A 15550-nucleotide genomic window follows, 5' to 3' on the forward strand; every position below is an offset into this window, starting at 1 on the left:
AATGATCGTAGTGAGATGAAAAAACTGTGTTTCGCTCACCTTTCAAAACCCAATCAAGTATTGACTTTTGAAGATTAAATTTAATCTTATATTTAAATTAATTATTTAAACATCGTTTAAGTATTTAAACTCTAATTTAATTTATATTTGTTTATAATTAATTTAAATAGTTTATTTTTTTTTATTTTAACCGATTTATTTTTTTCAGATAAAACTTAAATCTAATTATAAATAAAACCTCTCTACTCTAACAATTTATTTATTAATATATTAATTATAACTATAATTTTTTTATCTAAAATTATAATAAAATACTCTATTACTTAACCCTCAAACAAATATTTTTTTAAAAATGTCACACAAAATTAATTATAATTAAAAGAGATCACAATTACAAAGCTTGGGCACAAAGGACCCAACATCAGGCTTGACATTAAACAAAAGCAGAAGGCTAAAATTTGACTAAATAAGCCTTTAACTATTTTACTGTATCTGTATCGTGTTCTTTAAACTGCTAAAACGAAACAATCAAAATCTCTCATTCTCTCTAAATTTTGTTTTTCGTAAAAGCAGGAGAAATAGAAAATGTCAAACTCGCAGTCGGATTCGAGCGTTTTCAGCGTTCGAATTGTGTCCATCGATCATTACATGGCACCGCCAATTCCCGACTTCGATATTTGCTACAGTAGCTTTCAAGGTACCGTTTCCTTTTCAATTTTTCTTTTTATTGCCGAATAATTCTAAAACTTTGTTCAGCTATTATTGTTTTTGAAAAGCTACAATTGCTGAATTTTTTGAAGGTGGAAAAGTTAATGAAGTTCCAGTTCTAAGAATTTATGGTTCGACACCGGCTGGTCAGAAGACTTGTTTGCATATTCATAGAGTAAGATTCTTGTTCTATTTTCTTTCTTGATTATTGGTTTGGGTTTGTAATTAATTAATAAAATTGCTGTCTTTTATGAATGGTCGTGGTGTTATTTGTTTTGTATTTGCATATATTATTAACTAAGCCTTTTAAGTACGAATGGGAACGAACCATTTGTAGTGCTTATTTGAGTTTGTTTAACTATAATTACTTCCTTTTTTTTTTTGAGGTCTTGATTGTTGCATTTTCCTTCTCCTAGGCTTTGCCTTATTTATATGTTCCATTGGCGGATTTGTTACCTCAGAGCACTCCTACACACCAGGAAGGTACTGAGCATGTTTGATACTCTTTTCATTTTGTCTATTGTATGGGTAATATTTGATTTAAATTGCACTCCTTATGTATTTTATAACAGATGATGCATGCACACATGCCTTAGCTATTGCCTTAGAAAAAGCCTTGAAGGTATGTTCAGTTAAATTCATGGAGTTGTGATTGTTGATTGTTGATTTTTACTTTTTTCCTTTTTTTCGATTGCTATGTTGCTGATTCAGTAGATATGGTGTGAATTTGTTTTGAATTGAATTTGCAGCTGAAAGGTGGTTCTGGTTCAAAACAGCAGCATGTCCATGGTTGCAGCCTTGTACGAGCAAAGAAATTTTATGGTTATCATTCATCCGAAGAGCTATTTGTGAAAATTCACCTGTATCCAAAGACTATATTATATTATTATCATTATTATTTTTGAAACAAAGAACATTTTGTATTCACAAGTTAGACTAGATATTGAGGACCTTGACATGATCAAAGCTACCATCCTCATGACGTCTCGTGCTGCCAATCTTCTTTTGGTAGGGAATTGTTAATGTTTTTCAGTGTGTTGTTAGCACAATCATTCATGGACTTCATATTTGCTTTGATTTAATGTTTTGGACTTTTTTTTCCGTTCTAAGACCTGGGCTGACCTGTAAGATTATTTTAGTCATAAGTGGTCTATCATGTTTAGCATACATCTTTTTGATCTAGGAATTTACTTAACAAACTCATAGGTCATTGGTTATGCTTTTTCAGGCAGGTGCTGTGTTGGATAAAATCTTACAGCCTCATGAATCACACATTCCATTTATTCTCCAGTTTCTTGTAAGTACTTTTATGTGGATGTTAGTACTGCAGTTAATCACTAATTACTTTTTCTCTATCATGTGCATGTGCGTCCATGCATGTACATATGTGTTGTGAACTTCCCTTTTGTTTGTCATACTCTACCATTCCACAAATCTGAGTCACAGATTGTGCTTTGTAATAGTTTGTTAAAATACCACTACAGGTAAATGTTTTTGTACCATTGCTTAACAAATTTAGGCATGCCATGTTATAGCAGAAGTTTGTGTTAAAAATGTTGTTATGGGGATGCTGGAAATCTATTTACCATACTTCATTACCTGCTTAGTTGAGGGCCTCTGTTGTATTTTCTATTGTCAAATTGGTTTATGCATTTTTTTAAATAGCCAGTAACTTAAATACAGTTTTCTAGTTCTCATTGATTGGGTACTCAGAAATGCAGTCATTGGGCTGAATGATTGTGAAAATTTTATGGTGGCATTTTTATCTTGAAAATAATCGCATTTTTTTCATTAAATGTTTCATACAAACCATTCTCCTTGGAATACTCAATCACACTACTTCCTCAATCCTGCATTTTTTAATGGTGTTTTCAAGATCTCATCTCAGCGCTTCCTTTCAGGTGGATTACAACTTATATGGAATGGGTTATCTTCATTTATTGAGAATGAAGTTCCGTAATCCCGTACCTGATCTTTTCCATCCAAGAAAATTTAATTGCCATGGTCAACATGGGCAGAAGAGGGAAGACTTCACATTGGATTCTAGTGGTTTTCAGGTTACTTCTGTGATCTGTCTTCCCACCCCATTTTGTTGTCTGATGCTTCATAAAGCCATGAATTTCGTTTCTTGCGTATAATCGTGTTCTCTTTTATGATATGTAATTGTAATTAGGTAGGTTCAAGTTATGATGTGTGCGTAAGTTCTCCTATTTGGATATCTTCCACAATTCCAGGTGAATGGATGTGGCACACTTCAAATGAACTTTATGCGCCGTCATACCAAGACATTGCATTGTTAAACGTCAGAGTATATGTGAACTTGAGGGAGATACTACTATAGATGGTTTGTATGACTTTCCTTTGCAGTGCTTGCAATATATACTCGTCATTTTGTATCTAAAATTGTTTGCTACCTTTACTTTTCAGACATTCTTAACCACCAATTCAAAATATATACATCTCTATCACAGACCTCATCCGATGTGAAAATGGTTCAGTCACTTATTCCAATTTGGGAGGTTTGAACTTTCCTATCTGTTAGCTGTTCTGTATTTGGATATTCTGTTCCTTTGTTAAACTTTACAATTGGAATTATAGGAGGAGTATAAAAGAACAGGGATGCATGAGACAGCTCTACTATCAGACCTTGACAAACCACTTCCTGAAGATGTTTTAAAAGCTCTCTCACTTGGTCTTGGATTTGACGACAAACTAATGGACCTGTGCTGCAAAGTTGAAGAACATTTGCCTCACAATGACTTGGGATTTGAGCACCCAGTCCTGCCTGCAGCCAATGAGCAAAATTTAGTCGGATATACACATATCAGTTCGAAGCAAGCTCTAAGTTGTTTGAAAGAACCCAACTTGCTAGGATCTCTGTCTCAACACTGTAAGCCACGGGAAAAGGAGATGGCTGCTGCATTATCTGAAGGCAAAGATGTCTGTCCTGTACTATTGTCTGTTGGTGGAGTACAATCATCAGAAACAGTGCTACCCTCTGACCCCAAGGTAGTTTTCATATATTGTGTTCTTCCTGAATGCTAGTGTCTCTTTACTCTTAATTGGCTTTCATTTCTTGACCATTTATATTTGTATGCTTTTGTAAGTATTGGCGATCTGTATTTGGGTCATCATCTGCTATATTTCTTTTGGGTAATAGAAGCAGCCAGTTGACTGCATTGATGGCTCTCCTACTTTCTCCCCATAGAGGCATTATGTTTTCGGTTTTTGGTGATGTAACTTTTACTATTTGAATGTGCAAATTTCAGTGGATGGAAAATTTTAGTTGCTGGTACAATGTTATAAATCAGGCTACATGCCTGATCTAAAGGAATTTGCTGGTAAAATTTTTGAAGTTATTGAAGCTGCTTACTTAGACTCCAGTTTCTTCTGCTTGTGCTATTAATTACAGGCTACAGATACAGAAGTTTTGGGACTTTTGAGGTGGCTTGCCGCTTCTCATGCTGCTGAAGATATAAACTCAGATGATGAGCTTGTTCGTGAGTCAATTCTGACTCCTCTGCTACCTGCAACAACCATTGATAAGGTGTTAGAGAAAGCCAGTATCGATTATGAGAGTGAATCACAGAAAGAATGTCAGGATATTCTTGATTCGGTTGAGGATTTAATCAGTTTTGAGGATCTGAAGGAAAGAACTTATCATTCTTTTGATCCTACCCAAGTCTCATCTGGCAAAAATATCCCCCAAACAGATGGGTCCAGCGATGATCTATCTCTATCTCCTTCTGCAGGATCAGTTTCAAATGCCTCAAAAAGAGACATAAAAGCTGAACATAAGAAGTCTTCCCAGGATGGTGGTAAAACATTTAGTAATAAGCAAAAAAGGAAAAATTCTTTATGGGGCTCTTTACCTCTTTCCGTGACAGAGAAGGAGCAGGGCAGCTTGGATAGTGTTGATCTCAACATTACTGAAACATGTGCAGATGAAATTAAAGAATATTTAGGCACAAGTTTCTCAGCTGAAAATAATTTTGGGAAAACTTCCAATCCTTTAAATATAAATTTACAGGCTAATGACTGCAATAAACAAGAAGCAAGCACGTTGGTTGAATGCTCTGTGCGGGACTTGATGAGGAAAAGAGAAGTCGCCGAACTGATCCCGCTGATTGTGGATCTGTTAGGAGCAAGAATGTTTATCCGACTAGGAAAAAGGAAGCACCTATTTTCATTTGCCCAAAACAATTAGATTTTCATGAGGTACATGATGACCTTGACAAGAAGGCCCCTAGTTCTCTCAACCATAGACCATCATTTACCAATAAACAAGAAGAACTTGCCCATTCTAATTCGACATATTGTATTCTACCCCAATTTTCTGACGTTTATAATCCATCAGAGGCTAGCACAGACCATCTTGAACATAAGGGAAAGATGTCAGCAGTGAAGCTTTACCTGAGAAGTGTGACTCGGCAATTTCTATTGGCCCTTGTGAAACCTATAATGATAAAAAGTTCGACTTTCAAGCAACTGCTGCAGAACCCATAATTTCTAATGCTTATGCTTCAGAATCCCATACAGAAATAGTTTCTCCTGATGAGAGAATGCAGCAAACAGGGGTTAGTGGATCTTGGTGTTTCTCTGCTTCATGTAAGTATGAAGTGCTAGGAATGGATAGTTACATTCTCAAAGATTACAACGCAAGTGGAACTTCCTTATCTGCTGACAAACTTGTGCTCGTGGATGCAGTGATTGACAAAAGCGATCTGCACAATGAAGATTGTGGTGGTGGACAACATGGTCGCAATACTGGCTTGGTTGTTGGCAGTGAGGAAAAAACTGTGGAGTTAATTGGCATGACCTTCTGCAAGAGACTCCTGCCAGCAGATTGGAATGAAGGAGCAACTGGAAATGTTCCACCTTTTAGAGAGGGAAATTATCATGTAACATCAGGTGCATTTTGTATTCTCTGAAATCTTGTACCTTAAAATTTCATAATGTTTTACCTTTGGTTAAAACCACTTCTCCTTAATATAAGCAATTATGCATCTTGTTTCTGTGCATCAAGAACCATTCCTGCCTCAAAAGGGGAAAAAAGAAACAGAAGAAGAAGGGACGGGGGAGTTTTTTTGTCTGTAAAGAAATCAGAAAAGCAGTTGTCTTGTATCATGTGGTTGTGGTTTATTGTTAAAACTTGTCAATAGGTCACTAGATGTGCAGCTTGTATTGGTCAGAATAGAGCTTATGATATTCTTGCCAATTTGCCGTCATCTGTGTATTTGTTTAAAAGAATTATATCTAAGGCCCTTAGGAAAAGCTATTGTTACAATGACTCCTTACGTTTATTGTTGACCAATTTGTGCGTGTATATTGTTGAAAAGGGAGAACTATGGATGAGATTCTCCCTTTTTTTTCACAGGACAGAGAAGAAGATAAGGAAAATCAGAACAATTTCGTTGGAAATAACAGCTGTAAATCTCAGGAAGCTGCCTTGGGTGTCCCTACTCACTATCAAAATGATGGGTCTTTATTGTACCAGTTAACGCCTGTATTCTCACCCCCTTCTGTGGATTCTGTGTATGGATGGATGTCATGTGTTGACAAAGGTATAGGCTAGATTTGTTCAAAGTGCTGCTTTATTTTCTACTTTTTTTCATTTTATTTTTCATGAATTTTGTTTCTGTATTTCTAGGAACTTCTAAACAGAGTAATGAACTATCAGCAGAGTCTCCAACTTTAACAGGTAGAGTTTATGACTTTTCTTCTGTAGAAAGATAAATTGGAGAAATGATATCAAGAGGTTATAACATTTGCAGGCAGTTCTAAGTGTCTGGTTGCCTCAGAAAACTCATCACCTGTTAACCATAAGGAGTCTTTGACTGAAACTACTTCTAAATATCACATGGAATCAGTGTCGGATCAAGGTCTTCCAGAGAAGAATTTGGTCCTTGGTTCAGATGTGAACTCTTGCTGCGATGAATCAAAATGTCAAAGTGAAGGGAAAATTACAAACATAAATACATGCACCGCTGGCTCACAAGATATGTCTCAGATTTCAGGTCCAGATGGAAAATCCATGCCTACTCCGCTAAGCCAAATTGGATTCCGAGATCCTGCAAGTGTCGGTGCTGGGCAGCAGCTTACATTGTTAAGCTTGGAGGTATCAGTCCCGACATCTTTTTTGTTGCAGTATTTCTTATTGATGCTTGAAAGTTGCATATCTTTACTTACTGAAATAAAATAATTGATTATGATTTCTTGGTTAGCAATTTTTTTGAGGTTGATCTCTGTAGGACTGCAATGCTTTCTGACAGGTTCACACAGAATCTAGAGGAGATCTCCGGCCTGATCCCGATTTGATGCTGTCAATGTCATAGCTCTTGCAATTCAGAATGACTATGATTATGTGACTGAAGTTTATGTGCTTTTGTATAGCAACGCTGGATTATGTCAGAGGTTTGCTAGTTTGTGATTTAATTGCACGTTGATTGGTTAATTCTGTATCCTTTGATGTTATATAGTTTGTTTCTGCATGTCATTTTTCTGACTGCCAGAGGTCTTCCACGGAATCTGCTCTCAACCTGGCGTTGGGGTCAGCCTACTACCCTACCTCCCCCTTACCCCAATGCATATGGGAATAGGGTTTTGTTGTTGTTGTTGTTGTTTCTGCATGTCATTTTCTTTTTTGATAAGAATGCACGTCATTTTCTTGTTTTATTGAAAAGGTTTATTGAGCTACTAACGATGCCAACATATGTTTCGCCAAAAACTTTTTGTTCTATTTTATTCACATAACAGTTTTCTGTCCTTTTAACTTTTCACTCATCTTGATTTTATTGCAGTCGTGATGGGATATCTGGGTTTAAAGTGTTTATTTTCGATGAGGAGAAACACTTATTTGGTCAGTTTATGGACATTTTATGTTCTCTTGATCCTGATATTTTAATGGGTTGGGATATACAAGGTTGTTCTCTTGGTTTTCTAGCTGAAAGAGCTTCATATCTAGGCATAAGATTGCTGAATAAAATATCAAGGACACCATCTGAAACCAAGATAAAAGCTGAAGAAATTAACACTTCTGAAAAGGGTTTAGAAGATGAATTGCTTCTTCACCCATTGGTTGCTGATATTGTTGTGACTGAAGATGCAATAATAGAGGATGAATGGGGCCGAACTCATGCAAGTGGTGTCCATGTTGGTGGTAGAATTGTCCTTAATGTCTGGCGGTTAATGCGTAGTGAAGTTACTCTTAATATGTATACAGCTGAAGCTGTAGCTGAATCTGTTTTGAGGCGAAAAATTCCAGCAATCCCTTGTAAAGTATTGAAAAATGGTATTCAAGTGGTCGTGCACAAGCAAGGTACAGATGTGTCCAATATGTGGTTGAAAGGGCAAAGTTGAATTTGGAGATAATGAATCAACTTGATATGGTATGATAATGCACACTTCTCTTGAATTCTTCATGCGGAATGGTAGTTGGGACAATGTATTGTCTCCAATAACTATTAGCATTTTCTTTGTCAAGAAATGATTATTATTCTTTTGATTGTTCTTATTTATCCATATCAGCGTTGTCTTTGATCTATTGTGCCTGTTATCTATGGTGAATCTATGGAGATAAGTCAAATCTCCTTCCATGGTTTTCCAGTTCATCCTGGTTACATTGTGATCGTATTGACTTTTACAGATAAATCGAACATCAGAACTTGCTCGTGTTTTTGGTATCGATTTCTTTTCTGTTCTTTCTAGAGGTTCACAGTTTCGTGTTGAATCCATGTTTCTGAGGTTGGCACATACGCAGAATTATCTTGCTATTTCTCCTGGAAACCAACAGGTTAGTGCTTCTCATTTTTCCCTTCTCTTGCGTGAATTTTAGACCACAATATAACATTGCCCGTGCTTCTTCATATTTCTCTTTGTAACCACTTATACTCCCATTTTGTAACATTAAATGTTGAGATTGATTATTGTTATGGTCCCTAGTTGTGGATCGAGTCACCAGATGATTGATTGGTAAATGGCTCGACTTGAAGGGGTTTCCCCCCCTTGATTCTTGTTTCTTCCTCGTGTACCTATGATGAAAAAGGAGATGAAACTTGTCAAATGGAGTTTTGAACCTTAGACTCGTTTAGAGACATAAACCTCTTTAAGAATTTAATAATCTGACTTGAATTTTATTGATGCATATCATCCCCTTTAAATAGAGGTTACATACCATGTTGAAATAAAAGTCTACCAAACAAGCAATCCAACTAAGGAAAATCTCCTAAGAATATAAGATATTAATAAATAAAATCTCCTAAACTTACAAATAATAAGTTTCACAATAAAGTGATAATAATAAAATATAATATTCTCTTTTTCCTAAAACATTTGTTCCCTAATAATAAAATACCCTTCCCTACTAAGCAACATAACAAATATTGATTTAGTTTTTCTCTTATACAGGTTGCTCATCAACCAGCAATGGAGTGTTTGCCTCTTGTGATGGAACCTGAATCCGGCTTCTATGCTGATCCAGTTGTTGTGTTGGACTTTCAGTCTCTTTATCCATCCATGATAATTGCTTACAACCTTTGCTTTTGCACATGCCTTGGAAAAATTGCAAATTCTGAAGTAAATACTCTTGGGGTTAATTCATATGCACCAGATCCAAATGTTTTGCGGGATTTGAAAGACCAATTGCTGCTTACTCCAAATGGTGTTATGTATGTCCCTTCAAAGGTAATTATCATTTCTTCTATATGAAATTTATTATATTTTGGATTTTTTCCTCATCTTTTGTTTAGGAAAATAAAGGGGGGAATAAAGAGATAAAAGAGAAAAGGATTCTGCAATCCTGTAATTCCCACTTTTGTTTTTCTGTAGGTACGCAAAGGAGTTCTGCCTCGCTTATTGGAGGAAATATTATCAACCAGAATAATGGTGAAACAAGCAATGAAGAATTTGACTCCTACACAGCAAGTTCTTCAGAGGGTATCTTTGTTACTGATAATATGTCTTCATATTTTACTCTTAAAGTAGGATCAGAATAATTACATTACTCATATTCTTGGGATTCAAGCTGCCAATTATCTGATTCATTGTCTTTCTTAGCCCATTAATAAATGTGATAGGTTACTGTCTTTTATGTATTTTCAGATATTCAATGCGAGACAGCTTGCTTTGAAGCTGATAGCAAATGTGACATACGGTTATACTGCTGCTGGTTTTAGTGGTCGCATGCCTTGTGCTGAGCTTGCAGACAGTATTGTTCAATGTGGTCGTAGCACGCTTGAAAAAGCTATTTCCTATGTAAATGCACATGAAAAGTGGAAGGCTAATGTTATATATGGTGATACTGACAGGTATGTAGTCAGACCTGTTACTGCAGTAGGATTGAAATGTAAGTCAAAAAGGTTTGTGATGCATGTCGTGTTACAATGGTTTATGAAGAATAATTCCAGAGCCGGTTCATAATCTTTGATTTCTTTTATCGTGCATAGGGAAGATGATACTAGATGTTGTAATACCTCATGCATTTAGGGAAAGGTGAGATTAAGGGACTTAAATTTTTTGCAGCATGTTTGTCCTCCTTGAGGGACGCAACGTTGAGGAATCATTCAAAATAGGGCGTGAGATTGCAACTGCAATAACAGCAATGAACCCATATCCAGTTACACTGAAAATGGAGAAAGTCTATCACCCATGTTTTCTTCTTACTAAGAAGCGTTATGTTGGCTATAGTTATGTGAGCTCTGACCAAGCAAAACCTATTTTTGATGCTAAAGGCACTGAGACAGTTCGCAGAGATTCTTGTGGTGCTGTTGCCAAGACACTGGAACAGTCATTGAGACTGTTTTTCGAACATCAAGATATATCAAAGGTATTTAAATTTTCTTATTTTTATCTTTACTTGTCTAAGATGACAATCCACTTGGAAACGCTTGGCCTTAAATAAATTATTTGATAAGTAGCTTTAGTGAGGAACTATCAAGCAAGCAACTAGGCTTTAAGTGCCAGTCTGTTTATTGTGGAGCCAGAACCTCTATATGCACCCCACAATATCAAAATTGCTATGAAGCTATGCCTCGTCACTGTGAATGCCATGATAGGTTTTCTTAAGACGTTGGCAATTCTTTTATCATAGATGATGAAATTTACGTTTGTTGTTTTGTATAGGTTAGAGCATACTTGCATCGTCAATGGACAAGGATTTTGTCCGGTAGGGTTTCTCTTCAAGATTTTGTTTTTGCAAAAGAAGTTCGCTTAGGAACCTACAGTACAAAAGTAGGTTCTGTACCACCAGCAGCAATTGTGGCAACTAAAGCAATGAGAACAGATCCCAGGGCAGAACCACGCTATGCAGAGCGAGTACCCTATGTTGTTATCCATGGGGAGCCTGGGGCTCGCCTGGTTGACATGGTGGTGGATCCATTGGAACTTCTAGCAATTAACTCCCCTTACAGATTAAATGATTTGTATTACATCAACAAACAGATAATCCCAGCATTGCAGAGAGTTTTGGGCTCGTTGGTGCTGACTTGAATAGGTGGTTTTTAGAAATGCCACGCCCAGCTAGGGAAGCTTTCGGTAAATGTGGTGTACATGCTCTAAACCCCCAGCGTATGAGAATTGATCACTATTATCTTTCAAAACACTGTATGCTGTGTGGTGAGTTGGTCCAATTATCAGCCCATCTGTGCAGTAAATGTTCACAAAACGAAACAGCAGCTGCAGCTGCTATAACTGGGAGGACATCAAAACTAGAGGGAGAAATGCAACACCTTGCTGCGGTAAGTAATGTGTCCTCTTTTTAGTCTCATATCATTTGCCTAATTTCCGATATTGAATTAGTCACAATGTCGATGCTTGCATTGCTTTATTGATCTTGTGGCAGATATGTCGACACTGTGGAGGAGGGGACTGGGTTGTGGAGAGTGGGTGAAGTGCAATTCACTCGTGTGCTCGGTTTTCTACGAGAGGCGTAAAGTTCAGAAGGAACTTCAAGGTCTGTCTGCCGTTGCCGCTGATAAAGGTTTCTATCCCAAGTGTATTGTCGAGTGGTTTTAAACGTGGTTCTTCATACTTGAACTCAACAAGGTCAGGCTTCTCTAACATGTTTTAAGGTCTCAAATAGTCGACTCTTTTGCATGTACACAGTAATTGTGTTTTTAAGTTAACGTTATATTTGTAATTATTGTATTTTTTAATCCTCCAATAAAAGTACATCTTTTTTCTTTTTCTGATAATGATACAAGTTCTAGGGTTATCTTATGTTACATTTTAAATTTCATAAACAACTTTGGTAAGTTGTTATGGTACAACACGAATGATATGGTTTGGTTTGTTTGTTTTATTGAAAATGTACTTCGGAAAATAAATTACATACATAAATTATATGTTTTAAAAATAATTTTCAAAATTAATTTACAGGGTTTAGGAGATATATGTAATATGTCTAAACTTGATCATCATTCTCTTCGCTATCTTATCTTAATTATTTTCCTTTTTATTTGGTGTTTTTCTTTGACGCATCTGAAATTATTCAAATCTATCATAAAGATGTTTAAAATAACTCAAACTTTCGTATCCCTATCACATAGTGAGTGATGTCTGAAATACCACAATGTATATATTTCTTTTGAAGATTTTGTTGTTGGAGGTCAACCTTGTAGCTTATATGGCCCTGTAAAAGCTTCAATTTTGGTTCTCTGTGTCAGTGCATTGAAAAACTAATAATCGCACTAATACAACACCTTCAAATTCTTCAAAAACAATTCTTTGCTTTTTGCTGTCATAATATCAACTACGCTTATAATCAGTAAGATTAGTCACCGTAATATAGATTTTTAAATTTCAATATTAAAAAGAGAAACTTATTCAAACCTTAGTACCCTTTATTTTTCTTCCTCTTTCCAGCAGTGCTTTATTCATTTGAACCCTTCAAATATGGTTATCTATTTCGCGTTAATTAACGATTCAGCTTTGATTTTTCCCTGTTTTATGTTGTTAGTAATTATCTTTAGCTGATCAAGACTAATACATCTTAGTTAAACACAATGATTCTTTATTCTCATTTTTTAGGCTTCGTGAGGTGCGAGTTTTGTGTATTGATGTTTAAAATTTGCTGGGAATCGTTATTTGATAGACAAAAGCTTGGGGCAATATTTTCCTTTAGACTATAACAAGGCATAAAAAAAAATGACTCTCTCTTGTTCTAATAGGATAAGGAAAAATAAGATAATAGGTTGCCCCCAACACTAGGTTAAGAGCAACTTTCGTAGGAGACCTCTAAATTATGAAATGCCTTCCATGGGACTCGAGATCCCATGACCTCAAAGTTAAGAACCTTGTACTCTATCAACTGAGCTGAATGGTCACTTATAACCAGGCATAAAACATGCACCTAAATCCCCTTTGAGCATAAACATCAAACTACGTGTTAACTCCATAACAAATTATTGTCAAGTATGTTTCTCAAGAGTTAGTTTTCACCATGGAATGAAGCACAATCTGTATTCGAGCTTCCTATAACTGTACTATAAGCCCGGGCATCAGCCAGCGAGAAGGACCGCCAATTAGAGGGATTCCGGCCATTCAAAGACGATGGTGGTGACGATGGGGTATTGTTTTTATTGAAAGATGTTTGGGTTTGTGGGTGCAAGGGAGGAAGTCGAGGGCTCGATGCTGAAGTGGAGTCGTCACTTGTACCGGAGATGCTTTCGGAGCTACTTATTGCAACGGCTAGAGCCAATGTGCTTGTGCTCGATCTGATCGGTTTTATTGTTCCTGCTTTTGTCCCATAAGTGGTTGATTGCTAAAAGATTTCTCCTCCTCCTTGTATAAGCGTTTTCAGGCTTTGCCATTTCTTTAATGGACGTTGCTGAGGAAGCATCGGCTAAACTTGTGAATGACTTGGATTTGCCACTGTAGAAACTCGAGATGCCTCTTCTGTAATACCCAGATTGACCATTACAATTAATATCTATTATGTGAACCTTGTTCTCAGTCTATTTTTTTCTATTTAAAAACGTAAGGATTCCAATTTTCAATCTTAATTAAAGGATTGAACTCATCATCCTTTTTATGAACCGATAGTTAATAATTTTTCATTGTTTTATAATTAAGAACTGTAATTTATAACTTCAAAGTATTTAAAAGGTTTAAATTAAAATTTTCATTCGAAACTCTAATCCATCTTACTTATAATCTCACTCATTTTCTTTTTCGTGAAATTCAATAATTATGACAAATTATTACTATCCGATCCAGTTCCAATTTTTTTCACTAATTGATATGACACAGATCTACACCATTACTCAAAAAAAAACAATTGCTTTTTTTGATTAAAAAATGGAGAGGAGATGCGAACGAACCTCATCGGCAAAACCTGTTGGAGCGAATCCATCATGTTCAAACTACATTTGTAATGGCTTTGAACCTCATTTTCGTCGCAATCTCCACCGTCCGATGATCTTCCGGACACCTCATCACTGTTCCTCCCGATCGAAGACGAGGTCGTCGTAGACGAAGAACTCCTCCAATCATCTTCCGCCTCCTCTTTCCTTTCTTTCAGCGGCGTGGATTCATCATATCTGAAAGTAACACTGGCGCACTCCATCACCGTTGCCGAATGCAACCGGCATAAAATCCCTTCTTGTGCAGAGTACCTTTGGCTACTCAAAAAATCAGTGAAAACAAAGAGAAAACGAATGATCCCAGAAATATTTCTTCCTTAAAACACAACAAAACTACCGAAGCCACCGAAAAAGAAACAAAATATAATAAATGAAAGAGAGAATGGAAACAAGAGCAGATATGAAGGCTTTATATGTCATTTTCTTTGGATATTTCTTTGTTATTTATTATTTAAATAAAAATATATTTGATTATTGAATTGTCTTTATAAAACAGTCACAAAAATAAATTTGTAAGATATATTTATAAATTATTACAATTTTATGTATTTATAAATAATTAAATTGAGTTGCTCTATTTAATAATAATTTATGAATTAAAATATAAAAAATACTTAACAAAACTTTATTTTTAAAGAAAAAAAAAGTACAATTGGATAAGGTATTTGGTGAGGAAAGTAATTAAGAGAAGAAACCCCAGGCCCACCAAAATAATAATAAGAAATGGGTGGATTATTGGTGAAGTGAAAGGCCACGTGGAGGAGGATGACGACACCTTGAAGAGGTGTCCCCGTACTATGGTCGGAGAAGGATGTCTATCGAAGACCTGCTTCTTCCCATGTGTACCACGCTCTCTGTCTCACCCTTATCCACAATTCCTGGGTGGGACCTATTACTTTTTTACTAATATAGATTTAATTATACGATAATTGTGAAATTTTGAAGGATAATAATTACCTTAATCATCGACGTTACTTGATTTGTTTCACTTATTGTAGACACACTTTTTTGACCGGAACATACATATATACATATTATATATATTATATATGTAATATTATTATTTATTACTGAATATATATATTTTGACATTTACAGGCTCAATACATCAACATCCCAGCAGTCCGTTTGGCAGACCCAAATTCACGTGGGCGGCCCAGCAACAGCTTCCAAGCTTAACCCGTGCAGACTCAGGGTTGCCAGAAACCCTAACCCCACCTCGTCCAAGCCAGCGCCGCAAGCTTCCTTCGCCTAAGATAACGCCTCCCTCATTTCACGGAGCCAACATCAACAACACCAATGAACGTGTTTTAGTAGGATTCCATCACCAACAAACAAAAGGAGTAGAGTTTGATTAGGACACAAAGATGTCATTTTTTTGTGTATAAATATCAGACGATGTAGGCATTACAGGGAGAGGGAAAAAAAGCAAAAAAGGAATCACACGAAAATCTCAGAGAAAATAGCAAGAAACATTTGTATTT

The 15550-nt window shown here is 36.1% G+C and overlaps 1 protein-coding gene and 1 pseudogene across 1 annotated transcript; one reads left to right on the top strand and one right to left on the bottom strand.

Annotated features, from left to right (window-relative positions):
- The first annotated feature begins 516 nt into the window (after positions 1-516).
- LOC120192423 (DNA polymerase zeta catalytic subunit-like) lies at positions 517-11887 on the top strand. Its single transcript, XM_039195212.1, is given in 31 exon segments — positions 517-697; positions 801-883; positions 1125-1191; positions 1281-1330; positions 1458-1570; positions 1676-1696; positions 1915-2005; positions 2610-2765; positions 2882-2993; positions 2996-3052; positions 3136-3227; positions 3307-3717; positions 4121-4802; positions 4805-5116; positions 5119-5619; positions 6048-6272; positions 6359-6409; positions 6483-6826; positions 6981-7017; positions 7020-7122; positions 7509-7990; positions 7993-8096; positions 8354-8500; positions 9115-9390; positions 9535-9642; positions 9808-10013; positions 10228-10531; positions 10828-11164; positions 11167-11441; positions 11546-11588; positions 11591-11887. Coding segments are annotated over 31 exon segments (6030 nt in total). The 5' UTR covers positions 517-585; the 3' UTR covers positions 11719-11887.
- A 1177-nt stretch (positions 11888-13064) lies between these two features.
- On the bottom strand, positions 13065-14404 carry LOC120192422 (annotated as a pseudogene).
- Between the last annotated feature and the right edge of the window lie 1146 nt (positions 14405-15550).

Source organism: Hibiscus syriacus, unplaced genomic scaffold, assembly GCF_006381635.1.
Source record: "Hibiscus syriacus cultivar Baekdansim isolate YM2019G1 unplaced genomic scaffold, ASM638163v2 tig00116975_pilon, whole genome shotgun sequence".
Taxonomy (NCBI): domain Eukaryota; kingdom Viridiplantae; phylum Streptophyta; class Magnoliopsida; order Malvales; family Malvaceae; genus Hibiscus; species Hibiscus syriacus.